Source organism: Anguilla anguilla, chromosome 2 (genome assembly GCF_013347855.1).
Source record: "Anguilla anguilla isolate fAngAng1 chromosome 2, fAngAng1.pri, whole genome shotgun sequence".
Taxonomy (NCBI): Eukaryota; Metazoa; Chordata; class Actinopteri; order Anguilliformes; family Anguillidae; genus Anguilla; species Anguilla anguilla.
In genome coordinates, this window is record NC_049202.1 from 58,147,459 (window position 1) to 58,171,260 (window position 23,802).

The 23,802-nt window shown below is 42.3% G+C and overlaps 1 protein-coding gene across 4 annotated transcripts in view; it reads left to right on the forward strand.

The window, feature by feature from the left end:
• The first annotated feature begins 1,358 nt into the window (after positions 1 to 1,358).
• Positions 1,359 to 23,802, forward strand: part of LOC118221381 (proto-oncogene vav-like) — a 38,034-nt gene continuing 15,590 nt past the window's right edge. For 2 of the 4 annotated variants that reach the window (XM_035406409.1, XM_035406407.1), the window contains exons 1-5: positions 1,360 to 1,716; positions 15,941 to 16,057; positions 21,538 to 21,596; positions 23,128 to 23,193; positions 23,524 to 23,626. In XM_035406409.1, the coding sequence (XP_035262300.1) occupies positions 1,513 to 1,716; positions 15,941 to 16,057; positions 21,538 to 21,596; positions 23,128 to 23,193; positions 23,524 to 23,626 (549 nt within the window). In that variant the 5' untranslated portion in view covers positions 1,360 to 1,512. Of the gene's footprint in view, positions 1,717 to 15,940; positions 16,058 to 21,537; positions 21,597 to 23,127; positions 23,194 to 23,523; positions 23,627 to 23,802 lie in introns of all 4 variants that reach the window. The other 2 variants (XM_035406410.1, XM_035406406.1) reach the window with 2 other exon arrangements.

Below are 23,802 nucleotides of genomic sequence, written 5' to 3' on the forward strand. Positions count from 1 at the left end.
TCATGAACGAATTGGGGACCAGTTTGGGTCAATAATGATTTATCGTTAGTTTTTGTGAAATGCAAAAATGTTCTTGTATTTGTTTGTTGTGAATGGAAATATTAAACTAAAAGTTTTCACTGTTTAAGGTTATATATTAGTCATTATGACTATATTGACTAGATTTACACTGTGTGGGTCAATTTGACCTGCAACATAAGAGATGTAACTATTTTCCAAACGTAATACAATAAAATAATTAGTTGTTATCATTTTCATTGCCAATGTATTGCCAAGTGTTGCATCATCTTTATAATAAATCTTATTTTAAATATATTAAATTTCTGTAAGGAAAAGCAATTTGCACTTCCACAGATACAATCTGTATAATCCCACCATTGTCATAAATATCACATAAAATGGCATCTCTGTACCCACATATCTCTGTTACCCACATTACTGGTAACGTCTAATGTTGTAACTATGATGTAATCTCTCTGTAAGTTCACAGATGAAATGAGATTGCTTTAATCTCCCGGGCAGAAATGTCATTTGCCTTCTCACTGGTGTAGAGTAGTCTTTGTAACTGTTTCACAAAAAGAGTTACAAAGCAGCCAGAATGTTCTTATCGAGGTGACGTAAGCCATTCGATGTCTCTGCACTCTGACCAATGAAATGAAACATGCCCTTTTGATTGTAGGTCTAGTGCTTGAACGCTGACGCGCTTTACCTTGCGTGTCGTGCTAGGCAGAGTGTGAAAGTCACTGAAGTGCACTGCACTGCTGATACACCCGTGTTTACTGTGTCAGGTTTGCCACCTCCAGAGCGCTGGTATGGCTGACAGTGCCGTGTGAAATCTGCACTGTGAGATCCAGCCCCACAGCGCCCTGCAACTCCTACACTCACTGCAGACTTCCTGCTGCTGCTGTGGTAAATGCAACACACACACATGCACACACACACGCACGCACGCACCCACACACACACAGACACACGTATTCGCACACACACGGACTCACACGCATGCACACACGCACACATGCACGTGCATACACACGCACGCACGCACACACGCAGACACACACACACGCAGACACACACACACAATGCCAGACGCACACACACACAAGCGCAGACGCACACACACACAAGCGCAGATGCACACACACAATGCCAGACGCACACACACACAATGCCAGACGCACACACACACAAGCGCAGACGCACACACACGCACACGCAGACGCGCACACTCACACAGCTTTCTGAGGTAACCGCTCTGAGCAGAACTTTGTGTGGTGGCAGAAAGAGGAAGTTGAGCTTTGCAGTTAAAATATTTCACTGAGTGAGACAGAGAGAGAGAGAGAGAGAGAGAGAGAGAGAGAGAGAGAGAGTGTTCAGAGAGATAAGAAGAAAGATTGAGACAGAGAGAGACGAGATTAGCAAAAGAGCTTGTGGAGCGGAGTCAGCTAGCGGGGCACAGTGGTGTGGATCTGGTGCTGGTTCTGGTTCTGGTTCTGGTTCTGCTGAGGTATGGAGCTATGGCGCCAGTGTGCAGCCTGGCTGATCCGGTGCCGGGTGCTGCCAGAGAACCACCGCGTCACCTGGGACTCGGCACAGGTGTGCGACCTGGCTCACGCGCTGCGGGACGGTGTGCTGCTCTGCCAGCTCCTCAACAACCTGCTGCCCCAGTCCATCAACCTGAAGGACATCAACCTGCGGCCACAGATGTCTCAGGTGACTCACCTACACCTGCGCGGCTAACGGCTAACTCTGCTACAGGCACACAGGCACACGCACTCACTCACACACACACACACACACATACACATACACACTCATGCTTATACACACATACACATACCCACTCACGCACACACACACACACACACACACACACGCATTAACATGGACCCACACAGACACACTTTCACACACTCACACACACGCAGACCCACACACACATACACACACACACACGTGCCCATCTTCACACCTTCACATTCCAACATACACCTCAGTATTTAGCTATGTTATTGTGTAGCCTCTGTGTGTTATTTTGCATGGTACGGTAAAGGAAGTGAACACCAGCTACACTGCAGCTCCACTCACCCTTAACGCTGTTGACAGCTACCCCATTTCACACGGAATTTAACACTTCAAAATGCCGGCACCTCGTCATGCGCCATTTTATGTTTTCACAAACATAGCCTGTTTGTTTTGCCCGAGTCAACAGGTTGCAGTTTGTGTTGTGTAGATGGTAAAACTGTAGTGATATTAATGAGCTTTGGCAATCCTGTGTGTGTACGCGTGTGTGTGTGTGCGTGTGCGTGTGTGCGTGTGTGCGTGTGTGTCAGTGTTTCTCTCATTATGTCTCGGTGCTTTTCTCTGAGTTTCTCAGTGCTTCTCTCAGAGATTCTCAGTGTTTCTCTAAGAGTGTCTCAGTGTTTCTCTCAGAGTGTCTCAGCTTTTCTCTAAGTCTCAGTGTTTCTCTCAGAGTGTCTCAGTGCTTCTCTCAGAGTGTCTCTGTGTTTCTGTCAGTGTCTCAGTGTTCCAGAATGTCTCAGTATTTCAGAGTTTCTCAGTTTTTATCTCAGAGTGCCTCAGCTTTTTGTCTAAGTCTCAGTGTTTCTCTCAGAGTGTCTCAGTGCTTCTCTCAGACTGTCTCAGTGCTTCTCTCAGAGTGTCTCAGTGTTTCTGTCAGTGTCTCAGTGCTTCTCTCAGTGTCTCAGTGTTTCTGTCAGTGTCTCAGTGCTTCTCTCAGTGTCTCAGTGTTTCTGTTAGTGTCTCAGTGTTTCTCTCAGAGTGTCTCAGTGTTTCTGTCAGTGTCTCAGTGCTTCTCTCAGAGTGTCTCAGTGTTTCTGTCAGTGTCTCAGTGCTTCTCTCAGAGTGTCTCAGTGTTTCTGTCAGTGTCTCAGTGCTTCTCTCAGAGTGTCTCAGTGTTTCTGTCAGTGTCTCAGTGCTTCTCTCAGAGTGTCTCAGTGTTTCTGTCAGTGTCTCAGTGCTTCTCTCAGAGTGTCTCAGTGTTTCTGTCAGTGTCTCAGTGCTTCTCTCAGAGTGTCTCAGTGTTTCTGTCAGTGTCTCAGTGCTTCTCTCAGAGTGTCTCAGTGTTTCTGTCAGTGTCTCAGTGCTTCTCTCAGAGTGTCTCAGTGTTTCTGTCAGTGTCTCAGTGCTTCTCTCAGAGTGTCTCAGTGTTTCTGTCAGTGTCTCAGTGCTTCTCTCAGAGTGTCTCAGTGTTTCTGTCAGTGTCTCAGTGCTTCTCTCAGAGTGTCTCAGTGTTTCTGTCAGTGTCTCAGTGCTTCTCTCAGAGTGTCTCAGTGTTTCTGTCAGTGTCTCAGTGCTTCTCTCAGAGTGTCTCAGTGTTTCTGTTAGTGTCTCAGTGCTTCTCTCAGAGTGTCTCAGTGTTTCAGTTAGTGTCTTAGTGTTTCAGAGTGTCTGGGTGCACCTTTAGCAGCGGAGCTCCATGCCCGTCGTGTCTCTGGCCCCTTTGTCCCGGCGTGCCGGGCATCACGTACAGATGCAAAGCTTCCACAGAGATTTCCGACAAGATAGACAGATCTCAGATAAGAAAATGAAGCCATTCCCCTCATGCAACATGGTGTAGGACTGTGTTGTTTTTTTTAGATTGGCAACCCTGTCTGCATAATGGTGTGGTCTCAAATCACAATGTGTAGGAAACACATATATATTTCTACAGTATATTTTATGCATAAAAAGGCTGTAATTGTTTCATGTTTGACCTGGTATGGATGTAAATTCCTTCAAATTTAAGCTGATAGTTTACACTTCAACCTCATATTCAATATTTAATTTCAAATAATACAAAGTAAAATACAATGTGCTGAAGTAAAGGCTCATTTGACAAATGCAAAAGACTCTGATTGCATTTGACACTTGACTCTCTCAGTCTACTTTATATAGTTGACTGAGAGAGTCAAATGTCAAATGCAACCAGAGTGAGAGAAAAAGAGATACAGAGAGGGAGTGAGAGAGAGAGAGAGAGAGAGAGTATAATGGTCACGGCACTGATATTCTAATTGTGTGTGAAACAGGTTGTGTGAAGGGAGATCCTGCAGTTGAGTAAAGCCATTTTGTAAGATGCAGGAAAAACTCACTCATGGCGTCATTTCAGTTCGTCAGGCCCACGTGAATCAGCGGCTGTCCGGCAGTGACATAAGACTTCCCAGACTGCTGTCCGGTAGTCACATCAAACAACGTGAGAAATTTCGTCAAATTACCACCTTGAGAAATCGAGCTCCGGACATCCTTCATGCCTTGTGGTTCAGTGTGAACCAGCCACAAAGACCTGAGGGGTGATTTCTCTGACCATATTTTTACAGTACACATTGATACAACAATGGAAATTGATTCCGAGAAGGTGAAAACATGCTGTTTTTTTTACAAGAAGTTTTAATTCTTGCAATGCTCCTGATAGAGTGGAGTTCATTCAAAATGACGCTGCATAAAAATAAAGCAGAAGAAAAATGAGCTGACATCTCCCCTGTCCTTTTATACCCTACATTAGTGACGTGTGTCTTTTACAATCAATTTTTAAATTCTTTTACTTGTTGTACAATTATTTATCAGAATATCTTGTCCAGAGTATATTCAATAGTATACATTTAAATGCAAATAACAATTTTATTTGTATTTACATATAAATGCTAGATTTCATTATTCTTCATTAGCTAGAGGTCCACATACCTAGTTTCTATGCCATAAATTGACTGCTGATTGAAAGGAAACAACAAACACAAGCAGACCCTGTGGCCCTCCAGTACTGGAATTAAACCTGCAGACACTGCGGCCCTCCAGGACTGGAGTTAAACCTGCAGACACCGTCGTCCATCAGGCCTGGAGTTAAATCAGCCTCCCTGGTCTAGAGTTTGGGAGACGTGCGAGTTTGTCTGATTCATAGCGTGCCTTGCCTGTACATATAGAGGTGTGCACAGGTACGCACATCTGGGTACCTGGCCCACATTCAGAAGGCACCTCCGAGTGGGAGGACTGATCTGAGGTCAGTTTTGAGTTACAGTGTAAAATGTTGGTGATATAGAAGGGGGACACCTGATCTTACATCAGCGCTCCCGACTTCATGAAAATCAGCCCAGTTCTCCATCAGTCTTCCAGTCAGAGGTGCGGCCAGTTCCTGTTCAGTTCAGACTCAGGCTATAACGTAATCCCAGAGGGCAAATGATGTACAAGATCAAATGCAGTACAAAACATAAAAGAACCAACCGACAGTATGATATAAAACACTCAGAAAAAACACACAAACCCGTACTTCATGCAAATAGATTAGTGGCTACTGGGGTGTCCTTAGTCAGCTCCAGGCTGAACTGAAATTCAATGCATGAACTGAAAAACCCCCATAGAACATTGCGGACATTTTTAAAAATTGATTTCTTATGTTTCACTTTTATTTCTTGGATTGACTGAATTGACGTGGAATTGACCCCGGCTCTGGTACTAACTTCAGTAGAACTCAGATCACATTTTTTTTTGGAGTTTACTTAGCTTCAGAGCTGGAACTGAACAGGGAGCACTACCAGGATAGCACACCGTCAACTGAACACAACAGGGAAAAGTACCGTCAGGCTTGACTTCCTCTCAAAGAGGAAGTGGGGACAACAGTGCCTGCGCCGTGTTCTGCATGAACTGTTTATTTAGGCTCATGGTGTGTGCCAAAAACACAGACGACCCAATTGTGCAAGGGTGTGAGAATGTACCTTTGTGCCTGTGCGTGTGAGTGTGCTTGTGTGTGTATGTGTGTGCGTGTATGCGTGTGTGTAGTTGTGTGTGTGTGAGTGTGTCTTTGCGCATGTGTGTGTATGCCTTTTTGTGTGTTTGTGTGCGTGTATGTGTGCGTGTGTGCGTGTGTGCGTGTGTTCGTGCATGCATGTATGTGTGTGTGTGTGTGTGCCTGTGTGTGTATGTGCCTGTGTGCGTGTGTGTGTGTGGTGTGTGTGTGTGTGTGTGTGGTGTGTGTGTGTGTGTGTGTGTGTGTGTGTGTGTGTGTGTGTGTGTGTGTGGTGTGTGTGTGTATATGCCTGTGTGTGTGTGGTGTGTTTGTGTGTGTGTGTGGTGTGTGTGTGTGTGTGTGTGTGTGTGTGTGTGGTGTGTGTGTGTGTAGGGGACATGTTGTCTGGATAACAGACAGTTTAGCGCACTGACTGTTTAGCTTACTGACTCCCATAATTCTGAGATTGAGGTGCAAAGTAACATTTCCTCAGTGTAAGACTTATCCCACCCGGCTGTGCTCTGATGACCTGCTTATTCTGTGAGAGAGCACCACCGCACAGCCAAACAGCCTTTAAAGGGGTTGCCCAAACTATTTTCAGGTTTACCCTCCAAATGAGCTCAATTGAGGTTTTTTTTTTTTGCCTGGTCTCTGCAAAACATCTGTTGTGAAGTTTTGTGAGACACAGTGTTTGTAAATGGCGATGTACAACTGTATAAATTCACCCAATTGATTAATAGATGTTTGATTGATTGATGGATTGTGCCTGAGTCTGCTGTTGCAGTACTGTAAGAAATGGACCTGGCAGTACCTCAGACAGATAGAATTATCCCCATGTGCACAGTTTAGATGGAGTAGCACCAGAACATGAGGAAGTCACGGCGTGACGATGTGTCACCTGTTTCCTCTTTGACAAACCTATCTGGAAGGATTGGGGGTTCTTGCCATGGTAACATACACACGCTATATCTGCAGCATTTCAATATGCCTGGCACAAATTACATGTATTTTGGTATATATATTTAGCCGTTGGCTTTGATTCAGGGCTGTTGTAATTAGACCCGTCCTTATGGGGACACTAAACAAAATTTCATCCCCCCCCTTTGTATGGCTATCATCCCAGGAGCCTTAAGCATTGCAGACTGGCTAGTCGTTGTCATTGCGGACTCGGGGGGGGGGGGGGGGGGGGGGGGGGACAAGAAAGTCCATAAGACACTCAAGTCCTCTCTTGGACCCTATCCAATAACAGGGCCTGATTAGTCCACACACACCTTCAGCTTTTTGTTTTGCTCAGTTTGGGCATGTAACAGCCTTTGTTTCTCTGTTTCTGTGTACGGCATGCCTGGTTCGTTCAGGAGAATTTTTTTCTCCAAGTCTCAGAGCAAGCATATAGAGGAACACACTGCATGGATTTGCCTTCTAAATTTCGTTCAGTTCCATACTTGTGGAAAACTTTTTCAGAACTGGAGAATGCGCCAAAAGATCCACCTAGGCGCTCAGTTTTACAAGGTTGTCTAAGGTCGGTTGCAAATGAACCGTGGCCTGCTTTTCAGAGTACAACAGTAATCAGCACCCAAAATAAGATGGCGGCTGCATCCACAAAGGACAACTGTGATTCGGCAACTGTCCAAACTCGATGACTTGCCCTCCAAACAGGTTAGCGCACATGCACAACACTGACAACACAAAACCAGTGTTATGCAAACGCATTCACGTTCAGCAGAATTTCTTTACAAATCTAGACTAGTAAAAAAAACTGGAATGACAAGCGCACTGTTTCAGTCTCTATCGAGTGAAACAGACATGAATGAACCCTTAGGGGAGAACTCTTTGGTATTGTGTGTGATAATATTGGGTTTGACCCGTGGTGGAAGCCGTACCATTTGCCAGTGAGTGGGTCCGGGTTTCCGTTGTGAGAAATCTGTGGCCGTTTGATTGACCTACAATGGGACTGCGTTTGAGGAGCTGGAGAGAGAGAGAGGGCTAAAAGAGACAATCAAAGGTATACAATTATCCAAGTGAATTTTGGAATGGAGAGGGGTATTTAAGAAGCTCTCTACCACCAGAGCTTAATGGGCCTTGCAGGAGGAAGTGCCCCCTCCCCCAAACTCCAGGAAGGGGAATCCGTGCGGGTGGGGGGGGAGGGAGGTGGTGAGACTAGAATCAGGATCAGCCTTGCCAGAGTACACCTGAGGGAACTGCTGTGACTCACGGGTCATTTGCATACGAAATGGAGTCCAAAAAACAGGTCACGTGCTGAGAGCAATAAATAATAATAATAATAACAATAATAATAATAGAAGTAGTAGTAACATAATTGAGCTGGCATCTGTGTCATAAAGCTGGGCCCTGTTTCACAAAGCAGGATCATTTGACTTAGCTGGATAACTGAGCTGAGAAAAACCCGGAATCCGAAAAAAATCTGGAACATGGACTGAAGTAAAAAGAGCTGTTCCGGGTTTTAGTGCAGTGCAGCAGCTATCCAGCTAACTCAGTAATCCCGCTTTGAGAGTCAGGCCCCAGGCCTTGTAACTCCAGGGTTGGAGGTTTGATTCCCTGCCATTGTACCCTTCAGTAAGGTACTTAAGCAGAACTGCATCAGTAAAATATCAAAAGGAGAGTAAGATTTGTAAGTTGCTGTGGTTAACAGCATCTGTCCAATACAGAAATACAACTGTTTGTGGGATGGTTGTGTAATGGTTGTGCAGGAATCTCTGGCTCAGTAGATTAACAGCATTACGTTTTTATGTAGCCAGTAATTTATGTCTTATAAGTAACTCATGACTTGTATCAGGCCACCCCATTACAGCGATGTTCCTCTTTTAAATTTAACCTTCCCCTTTTTAATTGCTGGAATATGTCACTTTAGCAAAAAATGTTGTCTTGGGAGAGGAGAAACACGCACACACACACACGCACACACGCACACACGCACACACGCACACACGCACGCGCGCACACACACACACACACACACACACACACTTAACATTCCATCTTATCCTGCTTTCTCCTCTCTGACTGCTCAGCATAGCATGTTTGCTAGTTTGCTAGTTTGGCTTGGCATAAGTTCAGAGGTAGAACTGTGTTCTATAAATAGCTGTACGAAATGAGTATTGTACCTTACTGAACCTGTGTTTTGTAGTTGTCCAATGACAATAATATGCACTGTACGTCGCTTTTGATAAATGCGTCAGCTAGATAAATGTAATGTAATGTAAGCATGTTTGGTAGCCATTATTAATTAAATATTTCTGCCTTTCTCAATAGAATAGGCTGTGGTCAGTGCACTTGTGCTCAGTCAGGTATACATACTGTAAAAGCTTTTGTTTTTTTTATGGCTTCAATGGTAACATTTTTCCCACATTCGTGTTTATTTCATAACATACAGTTTGTTATAAGTTGCGGTGGTTTGTTAGCACATCTGTTCCTAAGAATGAAATTTTACAATGGTGTTCTGCATCATGTGTGCATCTATACCTTTCTAAGGTAAGCGCTGCCAATCCAGAAGTTTTCAGATAGTAGCGTAGCAACACACGACTGACAGCAACATAGCATATTTAAAATAGAGATTGTGATTGCAGGCTTCCCCCCATCAAACGTAAAGGGGAACCTGGTTCTCATTGTCCTGCCATGTTTAAATAAAGGTGTCACCAAGGTCATCAACCGCTGATCTGTATTGATACGGATTGTAACCTGGCTTGCGGAGTTTGAGTTTGACGTGTGCTTTAGATGCATTGGCAGCTAAAATGAGCTGTATCCCTTGTTTGCTTGTTATCCATGGAAATCAACCATATAAAGCATTAAAATTTTTCCTTGGAGTGTGAGGAGATTGGGAGTGAGCTGCCAGGCGACGGCGGGGCGCTTGTGCGCAAACCGAGGCAGAAACACGGCGAGTAAGAAACGAAATGAGGCCGCAAGCGAGCAGCGGGGAAAACCACGGGGAGGTTGTGAGCAAACCGAGGAACGAAATGAAGAACATTGTGACACACCCTTAGCCGTGAGGAGGCCGTGAGGAGGATCTGAGGCAGCTGCTCTGAGCAACTGAGATGTTGCCTGAGAAGTAAAACTTCTCTACTGCTAACGCAGAAAGAATGCCGTTTTAAGCAGACCCTACTCTGGCTAAGCTCCACATTGAGAAGTGGTCTGGTTAGCACCTTTTCGAACACGATACGCTCCCAAATTAACTATGTGGCTTCATTTGCTGACACGAGAGCGCCGGAGGCCGGTGACTATAATTACTGGTCTATCGATATTTCTATTTCTTAAAAAAGCAGCACTCGCGAGACAGAAAGACTCTTGTATGAACGCCCCTAAGGTTCCTAAACCTTCTGAACTCACGGTCTGACCCGATGGATGGGAGAACACCTTTGCCATGACCTCTTGTTCATACAAATAACTATTATAATTCTTTTTACAAGTATCAGTCATGTGCTCCATAGATCCAACATTGTGATGTGACTTGGGAGCTTAAGACAGACACCCTCCCCCCATCCCCTCCCACTCCCCACTGGAATTAAAAAAATAAAAATAAATAAACAAATAAATAAAAAAAACTACTATTGCGCTACTGCATTGCATGCCCCAGGGTGCAGAGTTTCATTTGACAAAGTTTGTGGTAAAATACATTATACAGTTTGCACGTGTGTCCTGCATGTGTCCCTTCTCAACTTCTCTTATAAACCCACCAGCGAAACCTACAGTGTAGAAATCTATGGTTTCTAATTAAATTAAATCAAATTCAATTCAGTTAAATTAAATTAAATTCATTTAAATTAAATTCAATTGAATTAAGCTCAATTTTATTTGTACAGCTTCTTCTTACAGAGACTCTGTCACAAAGACGCTTTTCAGAGGAAACAGAAAGAAAAATGATATAAAACCAGGTCTGAACCCCAAAAAATTGAACAACTGAAATACAAAAATCGCCCCAGTGGGAAGAAAACCACTCAAATAGTGGCAAAAAACTCCCTGATGAGAAGTAATCTCAGGAGGAATCTGTCCTCCACTGCCTGGCTCGATGTAAAGTACAGGTAGAATGCATTGATAGAAATGCAATGAGGGATCTCTCAAAGCAAATAATTAAATGGGTTGGGCTGGTTACAGTCAGAGGTATTGAACTTGCTGCCAAAAGCCAGCCAGCCGAAGCAAAGAAATGTCCATTAATATGCTCTTCAGAGGGGCGGTGCATAAGGACCTTAGGTTCCATCTGAGACAGAAATAATCAAGGTCGATCAGCTCCTCATAAATTCATTCTGGTGAATTTCAAACTGTAATAGTTGAGTGTAGGTGCTGTTTCATTGCAATTATAAAGCACAACCCCCCTTTCCTGTAAAAAAGCAACCAATGCCACCTCTGTGTTTCTCCACTTATCTCTCCCTTCATTGCTAACAAGAACACTTTTAGCACATTTTCAGGTAATTCACTTTTCAAAATTTGCCTTTCGGTAATCCGCAAATTTTGTTGAGAGAGAGAGAGAGAAAATTAACGTACACGTACTTGAACATGTTATGTATAAGGGCACATGTTTATTTTGGGAAAATAGACAAAAATGCAAAAATATATTACTATAAAAAAGCCATTTCAATGCAGTTTCCAGGATTATCCACTGCTGTCCACGCACAGAGCGTATATCTGTCTCATGGTGCACTGCATCCGTCTGCATCCAGATATAACATTATATGCAGAGCACACAGAGAGAGAGAGAGAGAGGAAAGGGTTTAGCAGACTTGCAGTGATATGATGCACAGGAAGTTGTGCAAAATGTATGTGTGCATGTGTGTGTCTATGTGTGCTGACATATTTCTATAATTTCACATTTCAATTTGTCTCATATAAAGAATGTATGTGTCTACATGCTTGTCACTGCGCAAGCGAGTGTGTACATGTGCATGAGTATATGTATGATTGTGTTCATATGTGTGAGAGTGTGTCTACATGTTTGTCACAGTATTTGTCTGTCTGTGTGTGGGTGTACGTGTGTGTGTGGGTGTCATCTGTGTATGTGTAATATTCTCTGTCTGTTTGTCTGTCTGTGTGTATGTGTGTGTCTGTCCGTGTGTGTGTGTCTGTCCATGTATGTGTGTGTGTGTGTGTGTGTGTTTGTGTGTGCATGTTGGTTTGTGTGTGTGTGTGTGTGTGTGTGTTTGTGTGTGCATGTTGGTTTGTGTGTGTGTGTTTGTGTGTGCATGTTGGTTTGTGTGTGTGTGTGTTTGTGTGTTTGTGTGTGCATGTTGGTTTGTGTGTGTGTGTTTGTGTGTTTGTGTGTGCATGTTGGTTTGTGTGTGTGTGTGTGTGTGTTTGTGTGTGCATGTTGGTTTGTGTGTGTGTGTGTGTGTGATTGTGTGTTTGTGTGTGCATGTTGGTTTGTGTGTGTGTCTGTCCGTGTTTGTGTGTGTGTGTCTGTTTGTGTATGTGTGTGTGTGTGTGTTTGTGTGTGCATGTTGGTTTGTCTGTCTGTGTGTATGTGTGTGTCTGTCCGTGTATGTGTGTGTGTGTGTGTTTGTGTGTGCATGTTGGTTTGTGTGTGTGTGTGTGTGTGTGATTGTGTGTTTGTGTGTGCATGTTGGTTTGTGTGTGTGTGTGTGTGTGTGTGTGTGCGTATTCACACGCCTTTCTGACTTCACCCAAGTGACCTTTACGAGAAACAGAGCGTGTTTAAGAACAGATTCTCTTCTGAGGCCCAGAGCTGCAAGGTTTGCAGAAATGTGTGTTTTTTTTTTTTACAAAGCCCCCCCATCTCCCCTGTGATGTGGGAGCAGATTGAGAACTGTGTGGTTTATTTTACTGCGCGAGGGTCTGACTATAACCTGTCGCTTTTACAATAACACCCCAGTAACTTCAGTTTACAAAAAGGAACTGAGAACGTTCAGACTGCGTCCCTCACCGCCAAACATGCTAACTAAATGCTAACATGCTAACTAAATGCTAATGTTCTAATTTTCATTCCTGTTGAAGCTGCTGCTTCTGCAGCCTAATATAGCTCTTGCCACAAAAGGTGCACCTGAAATTCGTGCCAACTTCTGCTCTTATTATTTCATTTCTCCAAAATATAGCGTGATAGATAGATTTAAATAAAATCCAGAAGTTGGCGGAAACCTGGCGAATGAAATTTAATATAGCCAAATGTAAAGTTCTGCATGTGGGTAAAAAAATAATATTAGGTAGGATTACTTTATGGGAAGAACAACATTGGAATGTACTCAGTTTGAAGAAGACTTGTGAATAATGGTTGATCAAAGCGTTTCTGGTTCTAGGCACTGTGCTGTAGCAGTAAAAAGGCCAACAGGATGCTGGGATACATAGCCAAAAGTATTGAGTATAAATCCAAAGAAGTTATGCTTATCTTATACAATACATTTGTTAGACCACACTTAGAGTATTGTGTGCAGTTCTGGGGATTGTACTACAAGAAAGATATAGAGGCTCCGGAAAAAGTTCAAAAAGCAACAAAATTGATTCCTGGTATGAAAGATAAAAGCTATGAGGAAAGACTTAAGATGCTTAACATCTTCAAACTTAGTAAAAGGAGATGCAGGGGTGATTTGATTCAGGCTTTTAAATTTATAAGGGGGATCAACAAAGTGAACTGCAAGATATTCTACAGGCTGAGTTCTGTTAGTAGAACAAGAGGACATAAATGGAAATTAACAAAAGGGTAGATTCCATACAGACATTAGGAGAATAATTTTTTCACACAGAGAGTAGTCAATGTGTGGAATAGCCTAGGTCACGTAGTAGAGGCAGAAACTCAGGGGATTTTCAAGACTAGGCTCGATACAGTGTTATATACTATCTAATCTGTAGGTAATCAGAGCACTAGTTTAGTTAGGAAAATGGCGAACATTGTTGGGCTGAATGGCCTGTTCTCGTCATTATATTATGTTATGTTATATAAATTTTCAGCTTCGTTTTAGAATTTACTGATAAGCTCGCGAATGAAAGACCAAGACTATTATTGGGTCGATAACATTTTACTTTTGTCTAATCTAAGAATGAACTGGGCATTGGTTTAATGCTAATTAGCTAATTAAGACAGGATTAATTGGTAAAGGCTAAAACCTGTGTACGCTGGCATTTCAGGAATGGAGTCGCCCTTCCTTGGTCTAATAAGCTGTTTGCTGCATTGTAGCCTGTAATTCAGTGCGTGTGCTTATTTTGTTACAACCAATTACCATGGTTTTGTTTTCTAAAAACAAGAGCTGATTTATTACCATAGATCAGATCACAATAAAATGTCTTCTGCAAGCATGAAACTGCTGAATGTTTTATAAAATCAGATCAAGTAAACGACTGAAGCAATCAAATTATTTAGAGCAGGGGTTGGAAAGAAATCCTGAAATGGATTTGCCCCTGTTGTTAAGATGGGTGGGGGAATCCTATTCCTGGGGTGTCTGATATTTCCCCACAACCCCCCTCCTCCCCACCTCCTCTCCATGGCAACACCACATTATGCTGCTCCTCTTTCTCTTCCTCTACTTCTGCTGCTCTCAATCTCTCTATCTCTCTCTCTGTCTCCCCTTTACACCTTTTTCTTTCTCTTCCTCTCGTGTACTTGTTCTTTGTCATCCTGTCTCTCTCACTGTTTACCCCCATTTATATTTTTCTATCAATTCCCTCTTTTTTAATGTAGGAGAACCTCTTTCCACCTCATCTGTCTCAAATTTACTACACAGCCTTCGCACTACTATGACTGTTTATAATGGCCTTTCTTATTATCCCGACTGTGGGAACTGAGCCTGACTGTTCATAATGGCCCTTCTCATTGGCCAGGCTGTGGTCATCGGGCCTGTATTTGGTCAGGATCTGTCTTTGTATCTCTGACGGTGGTGAGATAGTCTGCCAATATGTGATCATGTTATAGGGCCTATCAATTTGCTAATTTGCTTTCCATTTTGGCAAGGTTTTCGCTATGTTTCATGATATGGTTCATTCTTGGTTGTCATAGACCATTAGCAAAGCTGGTCTGAACCAGTTTTAAATGACATTTGGTTTGTAAGCTTCAAGGTCATTTGACTCATGGTACTTTTCAGAGGAGTTTGTCTCTTGTCTCTTTTAATGCTGTTAATTGTATCTGAAATCTTGATGGCCTTCTCTCTCATCTTTCTCTTCCTCTCTCTATCTCCCTCTCCATCCTTTTCTCTTTCTTTCTTTTGGTCTCCTTCCCTCTACTTATTCTCATTTATTCATCTCTGTTCCCATCTGTCTCTCTCACTTCACTCGCTTCATACTTCTTGCTCTGTCTCTATGGCAACAGCAAACCCAGCCCCCCTGTGTAAGCGCTTCCTGTAAGCCTGGTGGCAGGTTTCCCCCGGCGACTGGTTTCCCCACTTCAGGTTATCGCGGCGATGCGATTCGATGCGCTGCACGCCCATGCAGGGTGTAGACATCCTGCAGGATCAGGGCTGCACGGGTCCCCTCTACCAATCGTCTTCCTGTCACCATAGCGATGCAGTCACTGTCTGTAACTGTGGACTCATGCCTGTGTGTGAGGGAAATGTATGGGCACTGGTACTGAATTAGACAAGGTCTAAGACATCCCTGACATTTTAAATAACCGGGGCCTTTTCCTGAGAGCTTAACCGCGCTATCAAATAAAGAATAAGTGTCACTGCCAGCAAAGCAGGCCACCATCTGGCTAGAAAATTAGAAGTGAGCTCAGCAGTCAACCACCTGGTAGACCTCAAACGACCTCAAGACCATAATAGTTGAGGTATGTCTGTCACTGGAACTGGCTCACTTGTCTTCATTAATGATGAATATTGTTGACTGCTGACAGCAGCAGCAGTGATAAATTCAGAAATTTACAGAAACATCTTATCGGCTCAGACCCAATCAAATGCTTCAAAACTTGGACGGTGCTTCATCTTGAAGCAGCATAATGATTCCAAACACAGTGCTAAAGCAACCAAGGAGTTTTTTAAAGGGACAAAAAGGTGGAATGTTCTTTACTGGCTAAGTCAATCACTCATCATGAATCCAATTGAACATGCGTTTCACTTTCTGACTATAAGTTGCAGACTTCAGGCAGCCATCCAATGCAGAAGATTTGCAACCACATACTACACATGATGACTTATTTTCAGATTATGTAAATTTGTCCCATTATTTTCACTCCCATCAAATGGAAGGACGATGTTTTTGTGCTGTGGGGTGGAGTTTTTGTGATTTGCTTGTGTGGTTTTGTTCTGATGGGAATGCACTTGTCTGTGTGTCCTGCAGTTCCTCTGTCTGAAGAACATCAGAACCTTCTTGTCCACCTGCCAGGGCCGCTTCAGGATGAAGAAGAGCGAACTATTTGAGGCCTTTGACCTCTTCGATGTGAGGGACTTTGGCAAGGTAAGAAACTCCCCTTACCAATGATCGCCAAGCTTGGTTCGTAACTCCTGCAGCAGTAGCCAACTGTGTCACAGCGACGTCCTCACAATGTCATGACTGTGTCAGAGCAATGTACTCACAATGTCATGACTGTGTCACAGTAATGTTCTCATAATGTCATGCCTGTGCCACAGCAGTGTCCTCATAATGTCGTGACTAGGTCACAGTAATGTCTGTAACTGTAACATCACCCACAACAGGTTGCAAACAATATGAATGAAATGTACAGTAGCTCAAGTTGAGAAGCTGACACATGAACCACTGTTTCTCCTGTGGAGCAAGCTCCTGCAGGCACTATTGTAATGCATAAGATGGATAAACTGTTGAAAAGCCAGGGTAGTCCAGAAGTAACACATTCACATTTGAAATTCGACTGATCATGATCTAAGCAGCTACATTCACTGGAAATTTATCGAAAAGCATGTGAGCATTTTGTCCTCAAGTGGTCTTCAAACAATTTGCATATTTTTGTGAAACTATTTTTGGCTACATTGTTGTTTACTTTTTTTTGTTCAAGAAATTAATCAATTTGGCACCCGGTGCAGAACTAAGCATATCCAATTTCTTCCCAATTTGAAATGGCCAATCATCTACAACTGCTACTGGATTGATGTGCGAATCCAACTGCCAATTCGGGAGTGTGTAGAAATACATTTTTCTCCTCAAGTGGCATTGATAACAAATAGAGTGCCTAGCTGCTTCTTTCCCACTGCAGACTATAGCTTAGTCCACACAGAGCAGAGTGGGAGGAAGACCTTTCATATGTGGCTTTGACTGCAATCTATGGATGTGTGATTGACCAGCAGAGGTCGCTTGATAGCAATGCACACTGATCCTTATCCAACTGAAGTGTACTGTTCCCTGAGTGATACAATCGGCAATTTAATTTTGTCCCATGCAGCTACTAGTCACAGTTGGCGCTGGCACAGTCTATATTTCATTTGAAGCCATGAGGCTCATCCATGTACTAAGGTGTGGTGCCCCAGCTGCTCCCCCCTCCCCACCCTATTACATTCATTATTAAGTATGAATTAGCCACGGGAAGCCTGCAGTCTTTACTTCCCGTAACGCTGCACATGCAGAATTTACGTATGCGGGCATTTGAAGGCTTTTTCAATGTTCTTAAAAGTTCCTTTTCCTTCCATCCGCCAGACTTTCTCTTCCTCTTGTTTCAGGTTTCTGCACTCTGCGGTTCTGATCACTCTTACTAACAGGGTTGTCCCTCGGTGCCTCCCGGTCCGCAGATGGCCGCTTTTTTCCGCAGCATTGCTAACGGTCGGCCAGTCAGCCGCCATCTCTGTGCCTCAAGCTCACACTAAAAAGGGGGTGGAGTCAGGGTGGGCGGGGTTTTCGCAGGCAGCTTTTCATCGAGATACAGAAAATGGCCGCCGTATTTGTGTGACATTCACACAAAGGAGGCTGTGTACTGGAAGGGTTTAGGGGGACACGGGCACATCCAAGGCCTGACAGTAAACGAACAATCATGCTAAGCTGTCTTCAGCATGAGGCTGTATGTATGAGCTCTTTTAGCTCGACTCGGCTGAAAACTGTGGCGATAAGGCTATTGACACTAGCAGGACGACATGCTCATCAAACGGGAAGTGTTCCCATGTGCCCCAGAGGGCTCTGGGTAATCTACTGTGGCAGATCTGTTTTATGATAGCCCAAGAGCACATGAAATAGAGGAAATCTCGAGGCTTGAAAATTATTCTTCCCTTTGTGCAGGATAAGTGATTAATGCCTTTGTCTGTTTCCCCATAGTACACAGCGGCTGTGTTTTTTTCTGGGAATCCCCGGTCACGATTGTATCTACTGTATACTTTCCTGTTGGCAGGTTGTGGTCCCTAAGTCTGCACTTTTGTTTGAGTTTTTCTTTAACCCTTATGGTGGGAAATCACAAATATGTGATTAGAATGTTCTTTACTGAACATTCCAATGCTGATGTAACAATCGCTACTGGTGATTGAAAGCAATGGGGTTCTAGAACACTGATTTCGAAGCAGTTCTGAGAGTAGATGTGTTAGTACACCACGTACGTGGGGAACCAATCATGTGCATGCTGTGGGGGGAAGGGGGATGTTTCTGTATGAACGCTCTTACCAGGAAGTAAATGGGAGCAGACCACACAACCACGATACAGCCCGGTATTTACATTACAATAACCTTACATTACGACAAATTTATTTATCAGGTACTCTTATCCAGTGTGATTTACATATTGTAGAGAATGTAGAAATGTATTGAAACATATTTTTAGTTTATTTCTGCATTTTACTTTGGAAAAAGATGAGATAGATTTCCAAAATAGCATATGACACATTTTGACGTAAAACAAGGAAGAAGAGGTGATAGATCAAAAAAGTTAGTTGTCAAAACAAAGTCCTTGTGCTTAGATGGAGATTTGAGCATGTTGAGTTAGTGAGGATTTTGCATGTCCTTCTCTTTCAGTCAAAAATAAAAGTAAGCAGTCTCGAAACATGAATTTAAATTAAGTTCATTTAACATTAGCTCATATCCATTTGATAAATTTTTATATACACATAATGTCATTTTGCAGCTGGAAATTTACTGAAGAAAAGTTAAGGGTTGAGTTGTAGTGATCTATCAGGGAATTAATTGAACCAGCAGACTGCAAAGGCCCGATTTTCAGACCGTCATATCATGCCGTCCTCCTTGGTGTCTGTTTCATTTTGTTCTTTTTGAACAGGCTCAGTGGGAGTCTTTGCCTGAACTGTGCAGATAAAACTGTTATGTCGGGTCAGACCCTAAATTACAGTAGCCTTGTAGTTTGTCCCCATGGACTGGCAAATCCGTTGAATTTACTTCATTTGGTCTGATGTAACAGAGCTCTTTCACATTGTTTCCTGTTTCGGTCTTAAAAAGTAAAAGTGGGCCAGCTACTTCCCTACGATGCCGTTTTTTAAAATTTTTTATCGAAAATGGTCACAATCAGGCATGTTGACAGGCTCGGGTTAAACCTATATTGTGACATAGGCATGGGCAATTCCCCCCTGACTACTAACCGGGGCTAAGTGCTAATCAGGGCCTGTCAATGGGGTAATTACAACTGTACTGTACCTTAATAGATTCATTTATACGGGAGGTTCCCAAATCTTTTCATTACTTCTGCATATTTATCACATATATTTACATATATTTCAATATAATTATATAGTAATATATTGAAGTATATACACAGTGAGTGTTAATCATTTCATAAATATATTTAAATATATATTTACATATATCTTGTTAATTTATGCATTTCATACATTTAAATAGATTTTGAATATATTTAATTACATTAGTTTGTTGTTTGGGACTATAGGCTGAAAATGAGCTACGATTGAAGACACTAGCACGTGGAAGCATGTCTAAATTGAGATGTCATCTTATCTTTGATCTGTGTGAACAGCAGTATTGTACAGTATAATACAGCCATCGAGTACAAAATTAATATTCAATATTTACATTGATCACAATATTAGCAAGGGTATGTAAGCATGGACAAGATTTATTTTAATCTAAAAGTCTAAAACGTGTTCATTTTTTAAAAAAGTGCTTGTTTTTAAGACGAAACATATTTCTTCCAGTTTGCTGACGACCATCTCTGAGACTCCTCTGTCAGGGCCCAGTTTGGGAAGCCCTCAATGTAATCTGTTAAGAAACTCTTTTAAACTCACGCCATGGAGGTGAAATACCCCAGAACTTTTGCCCTTTCACAAGACTGGAAAGGGAAGTTAGACCTCTGAAACTGCAATAACAGCGCAAATCAGCATCGGTTTAGGCCTGGCCACAGATATTTATGGCACAGTTTTCACAGTGTGCTGCATTTTCTAAAAATGTGTATGTAGACGCTGTAAGATTACAGTACTCGGAGTTTGTGTAAAATTTTGCTGTGGTTCTTCACTATAAGTTTTAAAAAATTAAAGAAAATGTCCATATTTTCAAAATGTGCCTCTGCCAAAGCCGCCCTTATTTGGAGCTGAACTCTTCTGAAAGGGGCAGGGCATCTGAGTCAGCGCAGACGGAAAACAGGAAGTAGAATTATCACAGTCTAAGTAAGGCTGATTAATGCAATGAGGATAACTGGAAAACTAAATTGTTCAACAAGGACAAGCCGTTCTGACACCCCATTCAAATCTGCGTTCCTCACAGAATGACATGTTGCTTGTTTGTGGCTTAATGTTTGTTTTTCTGAGGCTGAAAAAAGAATTAAACACCTTTTCCTGAGGATGCAAAATAAAAACAAAAATAACTACAAAATTTAAAAAAAAATCATTAATGATAAATAATTTTGGGATGAACCGCTAGGGAGTCCATACCATTCAGTTAATTTGGAACAATGCTAATGTTCAACTTGTTTGAACTGTGATGTCACAGGAAATAGCGCTCTGAAGGGCTCAATTACAAAGATAAAGGAAGCAGAAAGCAATGAATGAAAAAGAGCATGTGCACAGGACGTATTGACACTTGATGAATTCATTATTTAATTTATTAATCACTTTGATTTCATTTTACCTTTATGAAATGATAGATGAATTTAACTTTTCATAAAGTGACAAATGAATCTGTTTTGATGGACTTATTTGAGCTTGTGGCATGCATTTTTTATTTTGAGCATTACATCATTTTGCTAGTGAAAAGTGTGTTCAGAGGATTCCGTTATCTGTTCTTAAAAAGTGACTTCTGTTTTAAAAAATTATTGTAACAGAAACATATCAGTCAATCAATCACATTTATTTATATAGTGTATTTCACAGCAATTATCGCAATATGTTTCACAGACAACCCTGGCCTAAACCCCGACAGGAGCAAGCCTAAAGCAACACAAATACTGTAAAGGGGATCAATAAGGATCTTTATGTTTTCCTTAATGCTTATTCCAGGGGGAGAATCATTAAGCAAAACAATAAAGATTAAGGAAAACAAAGTTTAAATAAAGATTCAATAAGCGGTTCAGTAAGGACATGGGAAACAGGAAATGCAATTCAGTTGGGTTCAGTACATATAAGAGGGAAACAGGAAGTACAGTTCTGGCGGGTAGAGCAAAGGATGGAGGTTCAATTTTGTTGGTTTGAGTGAGGGATATAGTTGATGTGTTTGTATCTTGGCAGACTGGACAGTGAGAGTAATTTAATCAAATAATTAATTTTCCCACATGCAATATAATACATGGGCCATTATGAATAAAGGACTGAAACAGTAAGGACAATAAAAAAAATAAAAATAGCAGTAATATTAGCTTTGCTGTTAAGGCATTTTGACCTTTGATGCTGTTTAATGTTGAATCTTTTTTCTCAGAAGGAAACAGCTGAAATTCTAAGAAAAAAAAAAAATACCCACGAAGGCGGAGGGTGTGATTGAATCCATGACGACAATTAAACCGCGGAGAGAAAAGAGAGCGTTTCTCTAGAAGTAATGCTTCTGTCCTTTTTCAGGTGATTGAAACGCTGTCATCCCTGTCCTACACATCGATTGCAACAGAGCGGGGAATCCAGTAAGTACCTGGCCACCCTGTATTAGCAGCAGTTCAGTTCAGATCAAGTTCGTTTTGTATAGAGCTTTTTACAAAGGGCATTGTCACAAAGCAGCTTTACAGAGATCTGGGCCTGAACCGTACCTCAAGCATTATACTACGGAAGGGGTTCAAACACTGTCAAGACCCCCAAGACCCCTCTGTTTGATGGCTTCTGTTACAGCCAGCATCTTAATCAAGGTTGCTGAAAGCACACACATAAATTCTTTCATTTTTTCCCCTTACATATTTCCTTTACTTACATGTTGGCACAATATAGGGTTGGCTCCTTGCAATGTGTTTTGTCTTCAACGTGACTCACGCTTTCGGCAATATCAGTTGTCAGAATATAATTTAATCCAGCCTTTTGTGATCCAGGGACCTCAAGCCAAGCTCAAAGACATCCGGGGGGACCTGCATCATAAGTTAAAAAGGGTCCTCTTCTGAAAGGGATTTATATTTAGAAAATTTTTCCAAAGTCTATATATATATAGTCATTACATTTACATATCTAGTCTGGCCAGGGACCTCGTGCAGTACCTGCAAGGACCTCCAGGGGTCTGTGGATCCCCTGTTGAAAAGACTGGATCTAATCAATTGCAAAAGTGACCCCGTTGTAACACAGAACAGACAGAAAATGAAAGCACTGGTAAACGTACTCATTGAAGGTCCAGGGATGTGAATAAGGGACGTTTATTCACGGTGTACATAGCTATTCGTTATGTGGCTTTAAGAGGGGAAATCTCTCCACAAACAGAGATCAGGTGTATCTTATCGAGAGCGATTGATGACTCATTTACGGATTGTGCTTGTGGTCGGAATGAAAACCGCAGGGGTCCCTTAAAGGGGCGTGCTGAAAACCCTGTAGTGTAGGCTGTGCAGGTGGAGTACTGGTGAGTGCTGCCTGATCTGGCTCTTAGCATGTTCATTTCATTGGCTATGGATATTTCAGTATGACCGGTGAGGTTTCTATGTCTTTTACTGATTATTATTGCACTGTCATCAGTGTGAGAGATTGCTGTGGTCAGAATGATCATATTTGATTGATGTTTATCGCAGTGAGTTAATGTCAGTATGGCTTGTGTGATACGTGTACGCTTAATTGATCTATGATTTTAGTGTGGTTAATGTGTGTTTAATTACGGGGTGGGATTAGTATGGTTATTACTGCATGATTGGTTGTGATCAGTGTTATTGGTGCGGTCAGTATGGTGAGTGCGTGTTTGTGGTTTACTTTAGTCACAGTGGTCAGTATGGTGAGTGCGTGTTTGTGGTTTACTTTAGTCACAGTGGTCAGTATGGTGAGTGCGTGTTTGTGGTTTACTTTAGTCACAGTGGTCAGTATGGTGAGTGTGTTTTTGTGGTTTAATTTGGTCAGTGCAGTCAGTATAGTGAATGTGTGTTTATGGTTTACTTTGGTCAGTACGGGTAGGATAGTGAGTGTGTGTTTATGGTTTATTTGGTCAATGCAGTCAGTTGTTCTTGTCCCTGAGTGGTCGTTCTGTTTCTACAGGCCATTTCCATTAGAGGGCAGTGTTCCCGATGAAGAAATCTACAATGGCCTGTCCGACCAGATAGAGTAAGTTTTTGTGTGTGTGTGTGTGTGTGTGTTTGTGTATAGGTGTGTGTGTTTGTATGTGTACGTGTGTGTGGGTATGTGTATGTGTGTGTGTGTGTTTGTATTTTTATGTGTGTGTGTGTGTGTGTGTGTGTTTGTATTTTTATGTGTGTGTGTATGTGCGGTGTGTGTGTGTGTGTGCATGTGTGTGTGTTCGTATTTTTATGTGTGTGTGTATGTGTGTGTATGTGCGGTGTGTGAGTGTGTGTGTGTGCATGTGTGTATGTGCAGTGTGTGTGTGTGCTTAACTCTGTGACAGTGGCTGTATGACGGGTGTCTCTCTTTGTACAGTGACACAGCAGATGAGGATGATGATCTGTATGACTGTGTGGAAGACGAGGTTGATGAAGGAGACGAGATCTATGAGGACCTGATGAGGGCAGATGCCCAGGAGGTGGGTCGAGTCAGGGGTGATATGGAGAGAGCTCTAGTGAGGTTACCTCAGCTGAGGGATAAGGAGAGACCAAATTTAAATATTACCCTGTGCTGAGAAAGAGATAAAATTCAATTTTACCTGAGTTAGCGAGATCAACAGTAATTCAACCTGAATGTCAGATCCTCTGTAATGTT